The 24,158-nt window shown below is 39.0% G+C and overlaps 2 protein-coding genes across 2 annotated transcripts in view; both read left to right on the top strand.

Annotated features, from left to right (window-relative positions):
- Positions 1-1,775, top strand: part of atp2a2b (ATPase sarcoplasmic/endoplasmic reticulum Ca2+ transporting 2b) — a 29,353-nt gene extending 27,578 nt beyond the window's left edge. Inside the window, exon 21 of the mRNA XM_053478210.1 lies at positions 1,191-1,775. The gene's annotated coding sequence lies outside the window, so the exon portion shown is untranslated. The remainder of the gene's footprint in view (positions 1-1,190) is intronic.
- A 2,539-nt stretch (positions 1,776-4,314) lies between these two features.
- bcr (BCR activator of RhoGEF and GTPase) overlaps positions 4,315-24,158 on the top strand; it is a 68,559-nt gene continuing 48,715 nt past the window's right edge. The window contains exon 1 of the mRNA XM_053478677.1: positions 4,315-6,479. Coding sequence (XP_053334652.1) covers positions 5,003-6,479 — 1,477 coding nt within the window. The 5' untranslated portion in view covers positions 4,315-5,002. The remainder of the gene's footprint in view (positions 6,480-24,158) is intronic.

The raw sequence follows: 24,158 nt of genomic DNA, 5'->3' as shown, positions 1-24,158 counted from the left end.
TAGTTTTTTTTTTTTTAATTATTGTCATAACTGTACTGTTATTCTGCACAAACAAAAGTCCCGGTTTGACTTGAACACATGGTGTAGCAGACCCATAACTTCGGTAGCACCTTCTCATGTTTGTGTTTAGTAGCTCTAACAAATAAGATGGTGATTTCTTTATGTAATACACATCATGCTACACTAACAAATTATAGCTTTATGTTAAATTGTCCTTGATGTCCTGTATGATTTATGTAAGTGCCTGGTAATGGCGGCTGAATCTTAGCAAGGCTCTTGCGTAGTTTCTGAAATTAAATGCCCTTATCAGCCCTCATAAACCTTCCTCTGGCTGTCGGCCATCAGCTTTCTAATTTTCATTAGCAGTTTGTATTGTTTGAAACTTCGTATATCTCTAATCAGCTCGCAATTTAAAACTAAAATGCACTAAACTAAATTGAAAACCGTGCCACACATTGTTAGTGTTTTAGAATTTCGTTTCCATTTTTGTGAGCTGAAAAGTAGCTCCAACTCATGTTCTCTGAAATGTCCCGTAAAGTGTGCTTTTAATTTATTTATTTTCACTTAGAAAGTGGAGAACAGGTGCAAGCAAAGGAAACAAGGAGTATATGTATATTTTTATGAAACTTTTTTTAAACTCACATAGTAGTCATTGTAAAGTGAATTTTCCTTAATCAAAACGTTATTGGTATATGTACTTTACACAATAAGTTCAAGGCATATAAATTGACACTTATGTAAGTGTTTTTATTATACTATACAACTATACCTGTGCATCCCTGTTCCAAAAACCTTCTTATTCCTTGTTCCTTGATTCTTTTGAGCATACTCCTCTGAGCACAATTTTTACTTGATAAATGGATGCAGGATCGAGGAGTCAGTCAAGCATTTATAAAAATTTGGTGATGCACATTGCACATTTGTACTTTTTTTGTAATATACAGGCGCCACAATGCTTAAGTTACAAACTACAGATTTTTCTTTTATTGTTCCTAGCTATCATTAAACAGTCTAGTACCATAACATATGTTATATATGTTTATCTCCTATTAGAAAAGATTGTACATGTCTGTGAACGATAGATGATATGGCATGCACCACAATCTCTTCTGCATATCTTGCCTGCTGTCATTCATGGCTGGCTTAAACCTCTAGTTCATTCTTCCCCTTTTCTGTTCTTCTTTTCACAGCTTGCACCTTGTAAGACACTTCTCCCTCCAGTTTGTTCTGGGGTGGATGCTGGACGCTTCCTTTTGTGCATGAGGCATTCCCTCCTCCATGTTGTACACTGCATGAGCCTTGAGCTGACTGCAAGAGCACCTTTTTTTTATTATTATTATTATTTATTCTTTTTTTAAATACTGATGAAGCAAATGATCAACAAGGACAACTGTACGGACAACTGTGAATTCTGTTTGAGTGGTAGAGGAGAGTGAAAAACTGCGTGCAGGCTGACCATCCAGCATCCTTGCTCCTCTATTTTGTATGAACGAAAAAATGGTCAACCATTACACATCATGCTGCCTTGCAATCAGTTTGTCTGTATGGGTTACATCTAAATATGTTAACTTCTTTTTTTTTTTTTTTTAACCGTGTAAAATGTCTGTTTTATATACAGTATACATATGTATAATATATAGTAAAATGCATGCCTTCTGTTGTAAGTAGCTAAGCAATTTTATCTATATTTATATAGTATTTGCTGTGTACATCGGTGCTCAATGGAATGATAAGATGGACATCATTTTACAAATAAACTCACCAGGTGGATTTTATGAACATAGTTCTGATTTGAACATTGATCTCTTCTTTTGTACTTGTTGTATCACATTCGCATTCTGCATATTTATAAGTATAATATTGCAGTTGTGTGAACCACATACAATTCATAATACTATTTAAACTCAGACATAATCAGACACACACAAATCCCTTAGTTGTCATTGTTTTTTTTTTTTTTTTATAATTTCACGGTTCTCAATGTGGTGACCATCTAATACTTGAAAATTATTCTTCATTCTGCCAAAACCACCTTTTTACAGCTCTATGCATGATGGGTACATCGCTTCATGCGCTTTTTTTCTTACCCTGATGTGCCCATCACTCTAGAATAGAGTCAATCTAACCTCATGACCTTTTTCCATCGCTCCAAAGTCAGATCTTAAAGTTCCCTAGCAAACTGAAGGTTTGATGGTAACCAAGCACTAATGAAACACTGGGATAAGCGCATTAGCAGGTGGCAGGTGATTATATAGAGAAATAAAGGTATGTACTGTTATTTTGCACAATCAAAAGTCCCAGTTTGACTTGAACGCCTGGTGTAGCAGAGCCATAACTTCGGTAGCACCTTCTCATGAAAACTGAAGCTTTTTTTGATTATACTCACAAACAAGTGGATTTCTTATGGACACTTGGCTGTTTAGATGCTAATCCTGTAAGTCCTCATTACAATGTCTGTGTAAATAATCTTAATTATACTTATAAACATAGATGTGATGTTTACTGTCTGTTTTAATGAAGAGACTTCACCAAGTGTTTGTGGTCTCAATTCAAGGTTTTTTTTTTTAGACCTCACATTTTTTTTTCCTGCAGTTGATGGCTCAGCACTTTTCTAGGTTTTAACAATATACTGCAGAGTTCGTAGTTTAATTCCAGTAATTTTGCCAATCCCCTTAGTGTTTTTTTTTTTTGCCAACAATTAGACTCTTCTGAGACTAAGATTTTCTTTTTTTTTTTTTTCCAGGCAGTCTGAATCAGAAAATTTTGCAATGGTATCAGGACATGTGTCTTAGCAATTAAGGAAAACTTAATTCTGATAGAATTCAAAATCTGCCCTAACATTCCAGGCCCCCCATGAGCCTGTATACAAGACAAAACAGTACAGACATGAGTGAGTGAATGAGTTTAAACTTTTGGTTAAACTTTAGGTTGAGGTTAAACTTTATTTTATTTTTAAAATTAAATTTAGTTATTGTGATAATTACATTAAAAATATTGATATAAAGTTGCAAAGCAGCGATGATCTGGCCCAAACACCTGTGCCATCACTGCCTGGGCACACCACACCACCTGTGTGCTTTCTGAGCATGTTAAGTAAGACCTTCAGAATCCCAATGATGCTGGAAAAAAGCATTACACTATAATGTCACTCAATGTGATGTACTTAAACTTATTTTTCAACATAAGTTTAGGACATTGCCATGGTTAAACATTTGAATCTCTTTTTCATTCGTAATGTCTTAAGATCATATGGTCTCAATTTGGTGATGATAATATAAATCCTAGGAAGATGAAAAGTATATCAAATTCCACTGGGTGCATTTTTCAAACAACAAAAACTGGGCGATTTATAGCTAAAGTTGTTCAGCTCAATGAGATCTAAAAGTGTAATGGGTTTCACCTTACATGGGTCTGTATGAACTATGCAGCAAAATCTTGTGTGAAGGCCCTATGCCACTCTATGTAGACGTCCTAATTGCGGCAGATTCCAATCTGCATGCTGTTTTTCATAATTTTTGAGCATATTAAGACCTCAATAAAGGCCCCGGATGCTGGAAACAAATAGATCCTTAAAAAAACCAATAGGGTCCTTTAGACACTATGACGTCATATGGCTGATGTCGAAATGCTTGGGCCCTAATAATAATAATAAAAACAGGATTAAACACTCCGAATCGTTTCCACTTTTGTTGCAATACTTTATATGGACACGAGGAGGCGCCAAAGATTAGAATTGAAACTGAGCTTTAATTAAAATGGATGTGTTTTGTTCTGGATGTAGAAGTAAACACTAGTGGCACAAATAGTTAACGACTATTAATGACTCTGATTAATATCAAATTTTATTAATAAATACTAATTAAAATAAATTAGATTTTTTTTTTTTTTTTTACATTTTGTTCAAGTGTGATATAAATAAGGAACATATTATTTGTATGATAGAGTCATCAGCCATGAATAGTATGTAGTGATATTTCTGACTTTTCTGGATTTTTACCCGTATTTTTGACAGGATATATCCTGCGTTACGGTAACCGCCATGACGTAATTCACTTAATATTGACGTTATAAATAAATATACTACCTATATATCTATATGTATGTTCAAAAACAGATTAAAATGAGAACAAACACAACAACCGGGACAAATCTGATTCATGCAACTAAATGACAATCAAATCTAACAGCCCCTCCTTTTCACTTGCCCGCTTTCAATCACACTCACTGACCCCGCCCTTTCCTGTGCAAGCCCCGCCCTCCCGCTTTTCAGACAGGACCGCTGCGTAGCGACCAGTATCTCAAGCGGAGAAATCTTCCGACTAATTAAACAGCGTGATAAGAAAACGGAGCGAAGATCCAGACAAGGTTTTCTTACAGTATCGTGTCTGGCGAGTCGACGAGATTTTGACTTTGCGCTGCGGATAAGAAACGTCTTTTGTGTGTATGTTTTTTTTTTTTTTCTTCTTAGTGTTTTATTTTGTTATCACGCTCAGACGTCGGTACACAAAAGAGCTTTGGAGGAGATGATGATGATGATGGTGATGATGATGATGATGGAAAAACGGCGTCGCATCATGAACAGAAGCCGGACAACGACAAGACTTTACACCTGGATAAACTAAAGAAGGGTTTGTGTGTTTGGGAATCAGGGGTTGATGCTGTGTGTAAAAGAGCGGTTGAGGTTTGCGTGATCGTGTCCAGATGCTGTCATTGTGCTGCGCTCCGCTGCTGCGTTCCTGGGAGAAGGATGCATGGGAGGATGCCAGCTTTCCCGTTGTTTGTTATTTGCGTTGATGCACGGTTTGTTTTAGAAGAAATTCATATTTATGATTAAGGACAACCCCTGGAAATCTTGAACATTCTTTCTTTTTTTTTTCTTCTTTTTTTTCTATACAAGCTCGTCCTAAACTCCTACCAAATTAAGTTTTGTTAAATCCAAGTGACTGCATACTTCAGCCTTACAGCATACTTGAATTATTTATTCCCAAATAACTCATCAATTATGGTCGAGCCTGTGGGATTTATCGAAGCCTGGAAGGCACAGTTTCCAGAATCCGAGCCTCCGAAAATGGAGCTGAGGTCCGTGGGAGGCATCGAGCAGGAGCTGGAGAAGTGCAAGGCGTCAATCAGGCGCCTGGAGCTGGAGGTGAACAAAGAGCGTTTCCGCATGATCTACCTCCAGACGCTGTTGGCTAAGGAGAGAAAAAGTTATGACAGACAGCGTTGGGGCTTCAAGCAGTCACAGATGGCTGAGGGGGATGCTCAGGCAGGTGGAGCTGACCCCCAGCACTCACAAACGCAGGAGCCTAGTCAGGTGGATCGCACCAGGTTCCAGCCTGTAGGAGAAGCCAGGCCTAAACCGCGGCCTCCTCCGGCTAGGAAATCTGCCTCACACGGAGACGGACTGGAGATGCAGCCAGCTTTTGAGCCCCATCAGTTAGGGCAGGGCAGTGAGACAGATGGGCTTTCACCGTCTAAACAGAGGGGAGGAGTTTCACCTCGCAGGCCGCATCCTCCTCCTGACAAGGAGCTTCCATCTGACCCTTGTCCAAAAGACAAACCAGGCATGGGACTCGGTGTGGCGGCTTTGCGTTCCAACTTTGAGCGGATTAAACGTGCCAACTCGCATTCAGCCGGAGATGGACGGGGAGGCCAGGACAAGCAGCCTTTCTATGCCAACATGGAATTCCATCATGATAAGGGCCTGGTACGAGTGAATGATCGCGACGTCTCGGATAAGATCAGCTCACTCGGAACGCAGGCCGTGCAAATGGAGCGCAAGAGGTCTCTCCATTCCCTGCCAGGAAACTTGGCCACGGTCGCCGGTGACCTCCGACCTAGGCCTGTCTGTAGGGGCAGATCAAGCGAGAGCACCTGTGGCTATGACGCAGAATGTGAAGATGGAGAACCCAACTCTCGGTACAACAGAGATGGCACTGCTCGGCCCAACGGAAACAAACCGCCACCTCCTCCATGGCATCCTTCAGATTTTCAGCCATACAGCGGAGTTTATGTGACCAATGAAAGCGGCGATGGTCGGGTCATGATGCGAGAGCACACCGGCAGTGATGATCATCACCTCACCTGGCCGAGAAGATCCTACTCACCTGGAAGCTTGGAAGATGTTGGCGGAGGAGGGGGTGGCTACACACCTGACTGCAGCTCCAACGAGAACTTGACATCCAGCGAGGACGACTTCTCGTCAGGACAGTCGAGTCACGTGTCGCCCAGCCCAACCGCCGCCTTCCGCAGGCCCTTCAGAGAGAAGAGCCGCTCACCGTCACAGAACTCTCAGCACTCGTTGGACAGTAGTAGCCCTCCGACGCCGCAGTCGCAGAAGAGACACAGGCAGCCACATGTGGTTGTTTCCGAGGCCACTATTGTGGGGGTCCGCAAAACAGGACAGATCTGGCCCCATGATGGAGACTCAAACCCTTCTATTAGGACATCCCATGACAACAGTTACCATGGAGATCTTGGTAAGTGATGGTTTGTTTGCTAAATATTATTCGGCTCTTGCGTTCTTTAGATCACCTTTAGGTTTTGCTGAGTTACTACACTTTCACGGTGTCCTTCGCTCTCTCTCTGTATGAAAGAGACAGCTGAAGGCTTTGTGTCCACAGTGAATGGTGGGTTCACTGGCCATGAGAGATGTTGAGTAATTAACTGAAAGAGTGCATTTAGATGATGAGGTCAGACTGAACGGGTTTGTATATAAGTGTCTTGAGTCTCTCTCTTTGTCAGGAGCGGTGGGAGGTTTTTACCTCTCCTAATGTCATGGCTCAAGTCTTTCATTCCTTCTGATAGCAAACCTTTTAAGTAAGCAGAATCAGAACTTAGGCTACTGAAACCTAACCCTATCGTTCACATGTCCTCAATCCGATTTAAAGGACAATGTATCAGTATAGTGTTGATTTCTGAGGTGAATGGACTAGCAAACTGAAACAAATAGATACTATGCTAAACCTTGTTCCATCAGGCTTGCAATGAATCCGTCCACAGGTGTCAGAGAGAGAGAGAGAGAGAGAGAGACGCTGACTCATCAGGCCAAACGGTGCCAAATCCCAACCGGGTTTATGAGCACGCTTACAGGAACCTCGGACTGGGGGGAAAAAACTATTTCCTTAAAACAAGTCCTTTAACCTATGGGAAGCCTGGAGGTGTATAAGAGGGGGTGTAGGGTGATGTGGCGAACTTGGCTAGGCAGTCACCGCTCACCTGTTCTCGTGCCAAGGAGGTCTGCATTGTGGAGAGAGAGAGAGATAGCACAGAGGGCAGACAAAGACAGACAGACACCAACTAAACTCCACTGGGCATGCCCAGGGCAACACAGCCACTGAATTACAGCCATTTTGTTTCCTGTCAAAAAAATAACACTTGGCTGCTGCTTGTTAAACTCTGGCTGTGGTGAAGAAGCTGTACCAGATTTTTTTTTCTTCTTTTTTTTCTTTCTTTCTTTCACTTATCATTAGTGAGTCAAGCAATGCAGCAGTTATAGCTGTGATTCATTCAGATACATACTATGGATGGACTGAATACGATGTTAAGTTTGTTGGCTGCTTCCCTTTTTTTTGAAAACTATTCCTGTTGCTTCATGTTCCTTTTTCAGCTTTTAGGAAAATCCATATCTCACTTAGATCTTAAACATACCGTAATGAAAGAAGTATGGTCATATGAAGAGTTTTAAGAAGATGAAAAAAGCCATCAAGTGGAGTACTCAGTCTATATGTACAACTTCCTTTCTGTACCCCCATGATTGACAATAAGGCAGTCATGTGATCGTAAAGAAAAGCACAAAGTCTTTAATTTTGTGTTTAAATAGTTTTAAAAAAGGAGTCTTTAAAAATGACAGTAGCTTAAAATACTTTATTTTTGTCTATTTTATTTTAAACATTTTTTGTTACTGTAAAAGTTTCCTTTAAACAACGTTAAAGGTCTCGTTTTTTAAAACAAATTTGAACACGTTAACACAGGTTTCAGAGCTCCCCCATAGTGTGCCTCTTGGTGTTGCAGCTGCAATACATCTTAGATCATGAATATTTTATTTCTCAGTTTCAGTGTTTATGAGGCACATCAGTTCAGAGAACTGCAGAGCTGGGCAACGAAATGGGGGAGGGACTGTTCTTATATGAGGTCACTTTAGGGGTCAAAATCTAATTGGCTTGTCTAAACCCTGTGCAATAGAAAAATGGAAAATGGTCAAAAAGTAGAGTATGCTTTTTTTTTTTTCCCCTTAAGATTTATTTTTTTCATACACATACTGCAGACCTATCTAAATGTGTAAAAATAAATAAAAAGTGAATTTTGTATAATGGGTCCCCTTTAAGTTAGAGTTAAGTTTAAGAAATTAATACTTAAGATCTAGATCAAGACTTTTAACCTTTATATTATTTTAAAAGTCTAACTCTTCATCTTCCTTTTTCCTTATTAATGATTCTGCGGTACTTTGTATTTGAAAGAATCAAAGAATTTGAAAATGTTGTCGCAGCCTTTATTTTACATTTATGGTCATGTTGTACACTTTGCTAGAGCAGCAGCCACCAATTGTGCATTACAGCATCATTTTTATCCTTAACCATGAACTTGTGAAATGTAGCCCTCTTAAAAAAACTTCAAGTTGCTTTCCATCATCTTCCGAAACGATGCAATGATCTGGACGAGGAGGCGTGACTACTTGCATACCAGACATCTTGGACTTTTCTCCTTGTGTTCTCCCTTGGCAGAGTGTGTGAGTGTGTTTCGAGGCGTGGCTTTTGGCTGAAACTTGGCGGAACGCGATGCGAGTTTCCATCACAACCACTATTTATACCTGAGAGAAAAGGGAATGCTAAATAAAGACAAGTGGAGGTAAAGTGTCTGTGTGTAAGTGTGAGTGTGTGAGAGAGAGCGAGAGAGAGAAAGCATGCATAGTGCGTTTTAGCTGCTGCCTCCTGCTCCGGTGCAGGCTGTAAAGATGCCCAGATGTCCTATTGCGTAACAGTGTGAGCATCCTCTCTCCCTTCGTTTCCTGGCTTTCCGTGTGTGTCTGTGGAAAAAGAGTAGTCGTATGTATGCGTGCAGTGAGAGTAAGTGACTGAGCATGCATATGGCAACACCAGGTGCTACATTTCCAAGTGCTAAGTGCTACACAAGATCTCTGTGTTGTTTGTAAAAATAGCAGGATGCTCGTGATGGCAGGATGCTCTCGCTGTAAATTATATTTGCTTAGTCTTAAATGTACAAATAATCAAAGAATCTGTAGAAGAGGCGGTTTCCATGTTATTTCTGTAGTGAATGCCAGGCCCATGTGGTGTTCTGCTTATCCAGTAAAGTCTCATTCCCACCGAATGTTCTTCTCGTAAACAACAAATGCAATTGTTTTCTAATGTCTTTTATTTGTCGCTTTTTGAAGTAGAAATTCAGGCTGAAACATCCTAATGTTGGTTAGAGATCGTTCTGCAGCAAGAGAAAAAGAAAAAGCGAGTAGGAAAAAGAAAGAGCAAGAGAGAGGGGAAGCACATGACAACAAATAGTTCTCCCTCGCCTCTCACACACACACAAGCTTCCAAGAAAACATCAGTCATTCATTACGGATAAAAGGATCAAGCCCCTGTGCAGCTGCCTCCCTACACATACTACACGACTGTGTACTCTACACACATTGTGTACTCTCTAGACACAGATTACAGCCTTTCATGTAGTAGGCTAGTGTTTGAGTTTCCATTTTGTAATTGTTAACACTGGGCAGTAGAGCCGTGAACCAAATGTAGACCGTCGATTTCGATTCATCTGCATTGAAATGCTGTGTACCTTGTGGTGTTGATTCCTCCCCCCTACCTTTCTTAAATGTCAAGTCTCATACTAAGCAATGATTTTTTTTTTCTTGCCTAATCATTTGCTCCCCACTCCAGTAGGGCGCAGAATTGAACCAAGTGCCCAAAAGTGTGGAAGATATAAGTGGGTTGCATGTTCCGTGGAGATTGCGATATATGTTAAAGTAATTTGTCGATTTTAAAGAATGTAACGGTTTACAAAATATTAAAGGTTTTCTTGAATTCTCTAACCCTAACCCAAGGCAATAACTCCCAGTCAATTTTCCTTAACGTGCACGTGGTGTTGGTGAATAATTGTGTGTACAGTTCACACAGACAGATGCATATTTTCTGCAAGTTGGCAACAAGTTATCTGTTGATTTTTAGGGATCAGGCATTCCCCTTACTAAATATTCACGGGAATGACTGCAGTGTGCATCGAGCCACTTTGGCCGGGACTGTCGTTCATGGACGTACGGCCTACTATAAAAAGCACCTTAAACTATGCTTAAAGTCTTTTGTAAATGTCAAGTCAGTTTTACGCCTTTATTCATGAGAAATACTTGAGCTCCAGGTCGATGCAAGTTCGAATAATATATTTATTTTAAGCATTTCATAAAACCAATGTTGCAAGTTGCAAAAATCTACTAAATTATTATGTATTTTATAATAGTAATTTGGTTGAAATTAATTAGAATTTATGAAAACCTGATTAAATATTGTCCATACATTTGGATTTTCCTCCCTCTAAACTTCTCTCTAATTCAATTGCATTCAATTCCTTCATCATGGAAACTCCCTTATCAGGGTTAGCCACCAACCAAGGAGTGTTCTGCTTGTTTAAGTTCATGTAATGAAAAGAAAAAACAAATAAAGAACAAAAAAAGATGAATATTTTATAGATAGATGGAGTACTTTCTTAATCCCTAAGGAAAATAATGAGAATGAGAATCTGAGGAAATCATGACTCAGTGCTAATGGAAATGTAAATACATGGTAAGAAAACTCCAGGCTAGATTTTATTGGTTCCTGAGGTGGTGCCCGTGCTTCCAGGTTCGACTCGATTTGCAATCATGTGCTTCTTTGCTTTAACGCCAGAAAGAGCTGAATGTAGTAAATGAGTTTAAATACCAGATTTGCCTGGTTCTTGTTAGAGGTTATGGTTTCTATCGTGCACTTCACAAATTTTGGATCAAAGCAAATACTTGGTTTGAATGCAATTAAGTAAAAATTCAGCTGTGTGTATGAGGGAGAGAGGGAGAGGTGCATGGGTGGGTGTAGAAATGGATGGTCTGATGCAAATAGAGAAACATGTTCTGCTCAATACACTCATTGTCCAACATGACTGGACTGAGGTCAGACCTTCCAGTTCTTATTTTTAACTGGAGTAAAAACTCAGGACCATCTGAGGAGAGCTTTCCTGTGGCAGCTGGCACTCACAGCCAGAGCATGCTCTAAACGAGGGATGGATGACTGCGGTATTTCCCTGTTTATCCCACTGAAAAATATGATATTTGTATTTATTTGCTCCTAAGTTTAGCATATTTGGATAGCTGCGTTTATCATGGCATGAACGTATATTCCGTACAGCATTCGAATAAATTCCACCCAGAAGCTGCAACCTACTCAGGGGAGTGAAAGAAAAAAAAGGAAAAAAGAACAGTGAGTGGACAGGAATGCACTTGATATGCGAATGAAAAACCTTTTCACTTAGGTGGGGTGAGAGATTAAGATGCTACCCATACAGGATGACATGAAGAAAAGTTCCAAGCAGGCTTCAAAGTCTGTGCAGCTAAAGCTTCACGAACCACAGAAGGCAATTGGGGACTGATCCCAACTCCTTCTGCTCCTTGTAGGAGAGGGGGTGGGGGGAGGATTACCCTGATGGGGATTAGAAGTTTTTAGAGCGTATATTATTTGAAGAACAGATATTCTGAGGACTTTGAAGGGCCTGAATACTAATGGTAGGCCTTGGAGATGAATTGGCTACGTCTTCTATGATATTTATTCAACCAGGATGTACCTAGAACTCCAAAGTCCAGAAAGGCTTTACTTCTTCCCAGCAGGGCTCTCACAGCTGTTCACACCTCAGTCTGTATCTTTAACCACTGCAGGGTATGTAAGCTTGGAGGAAAGACTACTTTTACTGGAATCTTGCTGGATATTTTTGTCCATATCTCTCTCCACTTGGTCAGCGTAGATTCGCTACCTACAGAGGAGACTACAAAGGGCGGTGTGGTAGCCAGCAGGCAGTTGGCAGACAAATACTGGACACAGCACAGATGGCCAACCTCCTGCGGAGAGTTTCCTGAGGTGGGCAATGTACTGGCTGCCTGTCTATGTGTATCCAGCAGCACAAGCCCGGGATCGGGATCTGGACCATGACCCCAGGCCAGAGGAAGAACAGAAAATACGATCCACCCTGTTCTTTGGACGCTGCGGGTGCTTCCCTCGGCCTCCCTGCTTGTGGACACACACCCCACCCAGACCACAAAGTGTGTGTGTTTTTGCTAGAGTGTTACTGCCAAGGCCTCAAACACAGGCACCCTGTGAATTTGCAGCCATCCCAAAAGAAAGCTCAAGTAATAGCTGGCAATAGACCAGCCTGTCCGGTGCATAGCTCTTAAAACAAAAGAGGTCTTTATTTTCTGAGCTGAAGCTAACGACACTTAGCTCATATCCAGTGCTAAATACTGTACTAGACTACAGATCAGTGGAATGTGAGGAGAGCAATGGGGTGTAGATTAGCATCATATATGAAACCGCTTGCATTTTGGATTCTATCATGCTGGTTAAATCTGAGTGATAACTCAGATGACCCCAATTTACATTTTATTTACAATACAATATATAATGAGTCATTTATTTTCTGAGACGCCTTGTATAGGTTGTCCTACATATTCTAGACCTATAAAATGTAGTAAAAAAAATCATATGATATTACTGCCCAATGTACTTGCTATTTATTTCAAGGTAATAAGGCATTATCCAGTTCTGAAGTGTTTTATGCTGCCAAGGATTATCCAACTAAACAAGGCGGGGAGGTGAAGCTTTACCTCAGCAACTTGCTGATAATTGAGGCTCCTTGCATAAACTTTACACTTCTTTTGAAGTTTCATTATCTGAATGACTGTCTTTTGTATTCTTTGTATTCTGCAGTGATTGTAGAAAACATATGTTAATAAAGACCATTAATATATGTGATGTGACTTGTAACAGCTGCTGGTAGGGAAGATTAAAATGTGCCAGTGTTCATATAATTATTACTCAGCCTCAACATGTGGGTGTCTGTTGGGCTAACACACAAAAAAATGCACTCTTACATAGTAGAATTTGTTTATGGCCCCTTCTTTAAATCAAGCATTGTTCACCGCCCGATAAAAATAAGACCTTCCAGATTGTTCTTTCTTGTGGGTAAATGAAGCGTTCTTTATATTCCAGCCAGATTTGCTCCCTCATGCAGCCTGGACAGCTGCTTTGAATTTGTTGTGTGCGTACCCAATTACCAGGCTTGCACCTTTCTGCTGTGTGTTTAGAGTTTTCCACTGAACAAGAGGAAAAGCCGAAGAGATCAAAGCTCGAATCCTAGGGCACTGGGGATTCCCTGCTTTATTCAACAGTGTTCGAGACAGGGATGATTGGCATCAAACGTCACTTGCCGGTGTTTTTTCTCTCCGAGTTATGACCGTCATCCTGTATTGCGATTTCCACAGTGATAAGAGCTAACTCTCTGCTGTTGTGGTGGACAGGGATCAATTACTATGTCTGACTTTGATAGGATCTGTCTTTTTTCTGGCCTCAGGTTCAGTTATGCTTTATATTTTTTGAACAGGATAATATGAGATATCTTATTTATATGTCTTATTTATCAGTTGCTTTACCACATACTGTATATACATCTGCTTTTATCTGTTTCTTCAGTCTGTTGGCTAAAGAAGCTTTGCTAGCGCTAAGCTTACTAGCTAGTGCAAAGTTGGGTTAAAAAAAAAAAAGAAAGTTACACATTGAAATACCTTTATAACATTTAATTGTAAACGTTAACTAAATATCCAGTCCAGAAAGGAGTCAGTTACATCTCTGTTTTCTTTCAGTCATTCGGAAGTCACTTAGAAAGAAAGCAGATTATCGTAAAATCTAACAGAATAACACTGCCATGCAAAATAAATGCCAAACCCGTGTTGATGCTAGATTTCTAAATTTGGTGTTTAATCCTCTCAGTTGTGAGGAATTATTTGAGTAGTTTGTCTCTGTGTTCTCATTTATTTAGCATTTATTAACAACAGTTATAAGTTAGCAGCATGCCACTTAGCATAGAGGGTAAGCTGCTTTTTGTGTTTCCTTCCTGAGGAGTCATTCAGGCATTTGCGGTCTTTAGAGAACTTTTACCTGTCAAGTGCCTTGTCTGAAATCTATGAGTTGTATAATCATAAAATATATTTTTTAAATATAACAAATCTATAGGGTCCTAATTATTAACTGATTTAATTATATAGAAATATAGATTCACCCTTTTTTCACTGTGGCTGTGGGAGTAATATGGATAGAGGTGTGTGTGTGTGTGTTGCGGGGCTTGTTCTAGCCCACACACTAGAAGAGGTTTTTTGAGTGGCAGAGATGAAAATCTTTCTGTCCTGTCAGAACTCTCATTATTATTTTTTTCTCTACAAATAACGGCGTCTGTGTTTAGAAACTTGTCTCAAATAAGCAATAATGAAAGTGAGATGTTTGGCTTCACATGGAAGTCAGTTAGGTAGTTACACACTTTAAATCACGCTACATTGATTTTCATTATTTAAGGATTCTAGAAAGTGGCATGCAGTCACTGAACATTAAAATGATTCGTGCGTCATGCTGCTTTAGCCTCGTCCTTCCTTCCTTCCATTTTTTTTCCCTCCTTGCACCTTTATTCTTGTATTTATGTCTAAATCTGTTCCTTCATTCTTATTCCAGCTGGTCTTTTGTGGAAGGATTTATGTAGGTACAGGGCATGAGGTGAAGCTTTTGTTGGATTCATTGCAGTATGGGCAGCAGGGAAATCATGGTAATAAAGGCAACGCTATAAAGTGCAGCGCAGAACTGGCATCTGGTGGTAGGTTGCTGTTGTTTGTTGTGTTCTGACCAGGTTTCTGCTGTCAGTTGCTTCTGGAGATCGTAAAGCTGGAAGCAAAAACGCCCCTTTGTGGCTGATATATGGTGTATAATGTATATGTGCCAGGGGTAGCTCAGTGATTAAGGCATTGGACTACGGTTCGGAAGATCCCAGGTTCAAACCCCACAACCACCAAGTTGCCACTGTTGGGCCCTTGAGCAAGGCCCTTAACCCTCAACTGCTCAGATGTATAATGAGATAAAAAAAATTACCACACATCATGAAATAACAGGTGGGTGTATGAGAGCAGGGCAAGAAAATTATTTAAGGTCCCATATTTTACTATTTCTTTAACAAGGAACAGTAATGTGCATCACCTGATTTGCAAGTGCACCATTTTGTTGTGTACAAGATAAAAGATATTTGAGCTATAGAGAAGTATGCTGCAAAACATTGGTTAATATACGTTTTAAAATCGGTTACATTCTCAGTGGCAATCATGATTGATCATTAACATACTAGAAACATTATTACGTTTTTGGGCTGGTGCATTGTTTGTTCTTGTTATTCAACCACAAGCTTTTGTGTAACTAACTGTAAGCATGTTGGTTTCCCAATCAGTGCACAAGTTGAAGGATGCGTAAAAAGGCTTCAGGAAACCATATTCTCATGTGTCTTGTTTGGCGGGTTCAGTCTCTCATCGTCCCCTTGTGTTTTGTTGTTGGAAAGCTGGGTTTGAGCTCCCTTTCTTCCTTAGATCATTTTCTCTATACTGTATTTCTCTAAAATTCCTTCCTATCATGTTGTGGAAACATGTTTAAAATTTAAATTGTTCTGCTTCCATTTAGTTTAGGCATTTCGTACAACTGTAGCCGTCCTTTTACTCACGGCACTTTTTCCTTCGTAACAAATAACATTATTTGTTCCCTCCTGCCTTAAAATAGACACTCATTTTATTTGTGCTTGGCTTAAAGTCATATATTTAATTTTCACTTTTTTTACTGCTTAAACATATTCCAGCTTGGATCTGCTAAAGATCTTTGGTGCCTTAAGCACTCTTTAGAAGAATGTTAGTCATTTAAATACACGGACAGTTGTGGGATCACAGCCTTTACCACAGGATCCTGCATGTTGATCTTTCCAATCTGTGATGTGTTTTTTAGTTTGCACTCTTCTGTCCTCCCCTCCTACGCCATGTTCCCGAGGGGCCAGGTGCTGTGCTGCTATCTATTATTCATGCTCAAACCCACTTCCTGCACTGCCAGACACGTGGAGTGGGTGTCGTGTTCTGCTGCCCACAGAGGGACACCCTCGACCTTTGGACCTTTATCTTCTCTCAACTTCCTTATTAGTCTTGGATCTGGGTTTACATGTTTTCTGTCAACATGACTGAGACATCACTGCTTTTATTTATGTTGACCGGTTAGGACATAGTATAATGAGTAAGATCATGAAAAAAATAAAGTCTTCCAGTGAAATGATCTGACTTTATAAATACCATGTAACATTTTCCAGAAAAGTCTCTCCGGAGTCCTACACTCCCATGAACTATCTCTATAAAACAATGTACGTGACACTTTGTTGTATTAGTCACAGTTTCGTATTAGACACATTGACCTAATGTACATTCTTGCAATATTCTTTTTTGGGTGTTTATCCAGTCACAGTTGTTACAGCACCTTTAATGTAAATACTTAAGTAGCAGGCTTACCGCAAAAACGCTATCAAATACGTGTAGTTCAGTAAGGCTACAGCAAAAATTATAGCATTTATATCTTTTTTATGAAAGTCACAGTACTTGCTAGAGGTAACAATAAGGAATTTTTCTAAGACATGAATAGTGGTATAGTACGTACTGTAAGCCAGTTGCATTCACCTTGAAAAAAAACAACTGACCTATTGCGTTCATAAACTGATGCATGTGCAGATATTCTTTGCTATGTTAGTTTTGGAAAAGTGTGCATGTACAGCAGCCAAAGTAACAAGAAAAAAAAATATTTTTGTCTGTTGTTTGAGTTTAACACTACACATTACTCATGTCATATTAACGATCCCCATTGCAATTATGGGTCTCTCCCCGTTCAAGTAGGTATGAGCTTTTTTCTTGTATGACTAAAACGAACTGTCCGGGAGTGCTGCCAAAATGGCCGCCAAGTGGACAGACTTTATTAGAAGGGCTTCGGTGAAGCTAATGGGAAAGGTATGTAGTTATGCGAGTAATAAATGTCAGTATGCACCCGCTAAAGTCCTCTGATTGTTAAAATCTAAAATGATCGGTTTATAATCTGTTTGGGTCATGTCCCCATGTGCACTTTTACTTTATTTTAAAGGGAAAAAAAATGTTCAGCTGTCTAATTTTATAATTCTATGCCATTAGTCTTGCGGTGGTCGGCTTTGCAGTTTGCAAAAAATTTGGAGAGCTGATTATTGTTATCGGCTCCTGAATTCATTAGAGTAAACGTAGCCATAAGGCTTGTAGTGAGTTTCGGTTTGGAGTTACAGTCATTCACACACAGCGTCTCACATGACCACAGAGGAATTCCTTACTGCTCGATAAGGTACTAAGCTGTTTTACACTACACACACACAGACACACATGCATGAAGTAATAATATCCATGATATCAGTAATCCTATACAGAGCATGCAGATCAAGTTCCATCTTGATTCTTACCAACCTTTAGAAAACATTGACTAGCTCTAATGAATGGGTTTTAGAGTCATTTGTCAAAGTACTGACATATTTCACCCTGTGAATTGGCAGGATGATTCACTGTTTACTGGTATCAACCAAATTTACCACTGTCGCCAAATGTTTGTGGACACCTGACCGTCACACCTCTATGCAAACTTTTGCACTTAAAGCATGCAGTTGTACTGTATAGGATGTCTGTAGCATTCACTGGAGCTAAGGGCCCAGCTTAAACCTGTCCCAGCATGACAGTGCCCCTGCGTACAATGTAAGATCCAGTGATTTGCCAGTGTTAAAGTGAAAGAAGTCAAGATATCTGCACAGCCCTGACCTCAACCCCACTGATCATATTTGGGACGAACTGGAACTGGCCCCAGGGCTTCTCGTCTGACATCAGCGTCTGACCCCACTAATGCTCTTGTGGCTGAATGAACAAATCCCCACAGCCATGCTCCAAAATCTAGTGGAGAGCCTTATTAAAGTAGTACAGGTTCTAAAACAGACAATGGGGAGTATATCTGAAATTTAATGTTAAAAAAACAAATATAAGCATGTCCACATTTTTTTGTAATTCTGGAAATATTTTATGGGCTTTATTTGGTACTGTACAGCAGTGAGTCACAATATTTAAAACTACTGACTCAAATCTTTGTTTAGTCTCCTTGGTTTCTTACGAATTAAAATATGGACATTACCGTAAGGTTAGAGTTTGATCTTTTTCCTTTTAAGAAGCCATTTGTTGCTTCTTTGTATGTAAAGACAAAGACGCAATAAAAAGAAAAGTTGCTAAAGTAGAAAAGAATGTTATCACTTTGTGATTCAAAGATATCGTGGTTAACATCGCAAACATCATTCCCCAGACTGTGTTTAGACGTTCGGGATCTCATTTCTTATTTGGTTTCTGGCATGTTTTCATTTATTGAAAGATTAACAAACTGATTTTTTGTGCATGTTCACTGTGGACTTGCTTAATTCTTCATCTCATCTTACCCTTTATTTGAGATAAGCTATGGATATAAAGCAACTTTTCTTTTAAGCTTTAGATGAGGAGGTTCCTAAATCTTAATGCAGTTAAAAGTCATGGCAATCAATTTGACAAAAAAAGTTATCTTTAATGTCTGCATACCCTGTTTTTCCATATTCCTCTGTACAAAAAATGCTGAGGGTCTTCTCTTTCCTGGTGTCTTTTCTTTTGCAGCTGTGCTATCAGATAAAGCCAGGTGGAATTTACCAGCTGATATAGTTGTAGGGGGTGGGGGTTGCCTTCAAGGTGACCTTGTATACAGAGAATACACAATAGCAGACGTTTGATATCACTATTGCATCTGGTGAGCTCGGCTCTCGCTGAACACCTGCACTAAGATGAAGGATCAGTCACAATGCTAATAATAAGAAAAAAATAAAGGATAATCGAAGAAAGGGTGACAGAACTTTTAGGGAGATTGCTTTGACATGATTGCATGTGAAAAATTAAACAGAACAACCCAGAGTGTAAGTTAAAATTAATTCAGCTTAAGACATAAATATAAATTATATAGGTCTCCTCTCAGGTTTGATGTGCGGCACAGATAAGATACTTGTAGGCTGGGCAAAGAGCCAGATGTCCTGGATTACTGTGCTGGTAACTGAACAAGATCCTAATCTCCTGTCCATGTTTTTTTTTTTTTTCCCCAGCCACCATGTGTTTTACCAGTAGTTGACCACAGCTTTAATCTAAAAGCTTTAAGCCATAGACTTCTTTTAACATGTCAGGATTTTTTCCAAGCTGATGGTTCATACGTGGGTAGAGAAGCCAATATACTTACACATGTAGTCAGTTTTAGAAGTGGGACTCCAAATAAAGAGTTGCTACATCCAGATTACAAGCCACATTGATCAGTTTGTTAGTTTTTTTTTGGTCCGATCGAATTTGCATGTCATGACGGTTCACATTCATAATTGTAAATGAAATTCATCTGACTGTAATTTGGATGTGTTTGTACTGTAAAACAGCACATACATGCACATTAATGCGCCATCTGGGTTAACACACACCATATATGTGCGATAACATTCGTTTCAAACAGTTTGTGTGATTTTTAGCCACAGTCAAACTCTGCTTGAGATGTGCTCTGGGGGACGGCGTGCAGTTAGTCGGCTGTACTTGTTGATGGTCCGGAAGAAGGAATAGTGCCTTACACATGTGCAGAGGAAAAATTTACATGAATTCTGTTCTCGTTCAAGTCACACAACTGCGTAGCATATATAATGTAGGACCACATACAAAAAACAACAACATCCGATTTTGTAAGATCAGACAGCCATAAAATCAGATATGTGTAACATTAGGGTAAAATAATCAGATTTTAGTCACTTTACTGTAAGGTGAACCTAGCCATAGGTTTAAGGTTTTAATTGTATTTAGTTTTAATACTTTTACTTAAATTTTTTTTTGACATTTTTCTTGTCATTCCATAATCAACAGGGCAATTTGACGATGCTGGGGCTTGAACCCCCGACCTTCTGGTCAGTAACCCAGAGCCACACTTTATCAACACTTAATAAGTTTCATCTGTTAACTACAACCACATGGTACTTTTATAATTATTTAGGTTTAAAAATAATTAATTAGGTTTAATATTGTAGATGTAAAAAAATAGCAGCTATAATCAGTTGTTCCCTAACTAGCCTATGTTTTTTCTTTTCCCCTTTATCTCACAGTTTCAAAGATTCTTTAACGCTTGTTATTAAGTACTTTATACATGTTTATTCATGTTTTTTTTATTTATTTATTTTTATCTGTAATCCATTTAGTTCTGTTATAGACATGACCAAAACTTATTAAAATATATTTTCTCAAGCTTGTTATATTCATAAGAGTGCCTGGGCTGATGGTTTAAAACACTGGATCCTAAGCAGGTTACATCTGATGCATTCTCCAGATTAAATTTAACTGATTTAAGCTATGCACGTATTGTATTGTATTGCAAGTGTGTCCTGTTGACTGACAACACAAAACATGAGTTGGATCACAGAACACAAACAGGCTTTAAAGCTTGTTACTGTTATTATGCCCCTGATGTTTCACACAACTTTAAACCCTAGTCAGAGACTCAAGTCAAGAGTCAGAGTCAAGACTCAATATGAGTACCGGTATCGACAAATACAGGTTTGAGATAGAGATAAAAAATTTTTAAAAAGTCATGTGGTTGCATTTATATCGCTTCCAATTCCCTGCTAAATGACTGGTTTCTTCTGTAATTTTTTAAGTGTCAGTTTCTCTCCACCTCAATGTGACAGTGAATGTTTGGAGAAACAACAGTCATTGAAAGTGTGACCTCGTTATGGCTCAAAATAAAGCAAAACAAGCACTACATTAACAAGAAAAAAAGCACTACATTAATCAATTTTTTATTTTAGAAAAATCTGCATAGAGGGAAGAAGAGAAAATATATTTTTAAAAAAATTTCCATACATGCATGAGATGATCACAATACAACCTTGACTAAATTTTATAACAGAGTTTAGAATAATGTGTTCTCCATGTTCGAATTATATATATATTTAATAAATATTTTTTTTTAAATTGTACAAAACCATTTTATTTAGTTAAACTGACTGTCTAGGTCTTGTCTTTATAAAGGACAGTGTTTCTCTCAACAGCTCCTGCACAAAGGAAGCAGCCACGTGCTGGCGGAGGCTCTGATATTCTCTGGCCCGGCTTTGAACCTCAGTCGCTCCTTGTGGTTTGTGGTTTGTGCTTCCTTCCGGTTGACACTGATTAGCATCCGCCTTGTGGGTCCTGTTGTCCCACTGTCAAACTGTCAGATACATCCCTGACCTCTAGTTGGCCAATAGGTTTAAAGCCTGTATGGGTGCTATTTTTAATATCTTGTGTGGACCAAATGTCCTAACATGGAAAGAAATCTTCGTTTTTACAAAAACTGCATTAATTTGAAGGGGGGAAAATAACTTGAAAGAGCTAAAACGTTCTAAGGAATTGAGTGCAGTAACCCTGTATGGCAAAATAATTCACACACTGTCACTCTAAATAAATATTTTTTAAAAATGAAAAAAAAATAATAATAATAATAATAACAAAATTAATACGCATTGTACTGATGAGATTGTGTGTGTGAAGAGCACAGTGCTTTCCTTACCGGCTGGCTTTCCTCTGGGCTTACTTTCCTGTCCTTAGAAAAATCAGTGTCTGCCGGCACGTGGGTGTATATTTGCTTTGGCTCCAGATTGAAGCAATTACCAGGATGTGACCACCTGGGACACACACACACCCATATATATATATATATATATATATATATATATATATATATATACACATACACATACACACACACCCCCTCTTACCCTTGCTAACTGTGCCAGCATGGCCACCCAGAGCTATTTAAACCTCCTAATTATAAGGGCCTCTTTATACGGCAGATTACTGACTGCACGCAGCTCTAATTATTGGTGCTAATTCTGGGTCATCAGACACCGTTTTGAGGTAATTGTGCCAGATGAAGTCACACTGAACACTGACGCTGACTGAAGGAAGGGTGTGAAGTTTTTTTTTTTTTTTTTTTTTTTATCAAGGATGTGAGGTTTGGAGATGTCAGATGACTCAGAGGATGTTGCTCAGTTTGCCAGGTTTGAATACAGACACATGGTCATGAGAGTCCAAAATCGCCTCAGGCTACTACTTCGGATAACGTGTATATGGTGAGGTTTCGCAGTGTGTGAAACATCCTACGCTTAGCTCCAGGCCACTCCACCATTCACACTAAGATGCCAGTCAGTCTTTTTTTTTTTTTTTTTTTTTTTGGAAAAAGATTTTATTTTGTAAAAATGGCAAAGCTAGCATGGCCCATTTCGCTGAAGCTTTGTGTGTAATGATGGATCAATTTAATCCATGTCTTTTACCAATCTTTTTGGATGGCTGATTCTTTTAAAATGATTGCAAGTCACAGTGTTAAATTCACATTTCTAAATGTAAAACTTTCTAACATACCTCATATAACCTGCATGCTAAGCTAGAGTAATCTCATTTGCTCTGCCTAAAGAGCAAGCTAGCTTACTTGTATAATTCGGCGGATCGCTAATGATGACCTAATTCATTGATATTATATTTTTTAACAAATTTGAAATTCTGTTTCTGTAAAAATCTGATCCTGAGAGCAGAACAAAGCTTGCCTCAGAAAATCTTTATCTGCTTTGATTTGTATCTAGCATTTTAGCTGATTCGCATACTTGTTACCTTTTGAAACTATTACTGAAATGAGTTTTACTTGGCTTGATTGTCATTTAGTCTGGTCCTATCTGATGGGAGTGTATCTTTGGCTACATTCATATTACTAGCCTAGTGACTGAATTCCATTTTTTTACCCTAAAGTGAGACAGATCTGGACACACAAATATTGTGTTTTTTAGATTTAATCTGAGCGTGAGGGCCATTTGCCGATGTCAGGCAGCGCAGGTATTTCATAGCACCGCTACCAATGGCTAATAAAACAGCTAAAGCGAGGGGTATGGTATGTCTTTCTTCCTTCTTTGGGACAGCAACAGATACAGCCCATACAGCCCTAGTTAGTTATCAAGCTTAACTAGCTTGCTGTGCTCCAGAGAACAACTTTAAGCACATTTTTTTTTTGGGATAAAATCTCAACAACTGAATTTAATGAATGGTTGCACGAACTCATGACATGTTGTGAACCAGACGTATCGATGGGGGCTTACGTGCTATTTCAGACAACAGACACGCCTGCATTAGAGTCAGATAAAAGTCGCATGTAATTATGACTGTTAACCGTAATGACATGCAAATCCGCTCTGACCAAAAATTATGTTCCCTAGTTCATTTTTCTGGTAACTCACGTTAACCCTCTGATTCTGTTCGAGACAAGATGAAATATAAACTGAATAATATTCAGAAAGTGTTATTAAAACAGTGCTTAAAAATTTTAAAAACACAATCATTTTATGTTGTTTTGGAGGTTTCCAGAAAAAATTTCATCATACAAATGGAGATCTGGGTAACCCCTTTTATAACATCTAATATGGAACCCTGGATGCATAGAACCCTAGAACTGGAACCCTTTGCCATGCTAATATCATTTGGCATATAAATCTGGGAACAGAGGCATGGCCGCTTCTTGACTAGCTTTCCTTGTAAGAAAAATTAACTACTAGGCAAAGTTCTGCGGTTAAAACAGAAGTGATTTTTCGATTGAACAGGACTTTTAAGTCATCTCTTTGTGAAGCAGAAGAATATTTTTCTACAAATGAAACGTAGTAAAAATTTTCCAGTTTAAGTCTTGTGGCGATGAGTTGGTAATATTAGCCTGACACTCAACACAAAATATGATTCTGGTTGCGTGTTTCTTATACTTTATTGCAAAAAACTTTTTTAAACTATTGTTTCTATCATAGGAATGCGAACACACATTTACATAACAACATTTGGTTAAGATTTTATATTGCCAGCTCAGCTGTAAATCATGGCGTTCCTTATAAAACTGTTGTAGTCTGCTAGTTTCGCAAGAGGAAAAAAATATGTTAATGTGACAATGTGTGATGGATTGCAGTACTGAAATATGCTGTTAAACATT

Source organism: Clarias gariepinus, chromosome 19 (genome assembly GCF_024256425.1).
Source record: "Clarias gariepinus isolate MV-2021 ecotype Netherlands chromosome 19, CGAR_prim_01v2, whole genome shotgun sequence".
Taxonomy (NCBI): Eukaryota; Metazoa; Chordata; class Actinopteri; order Siluriformes; family Clariidae; genus Clarias; species Clarias gariepinus.
The sequence above is the reverse complement of the archived record's forward strand: the minus strand, read 5'-3'. Positions and strand labels throughout refer to the sequence as shown.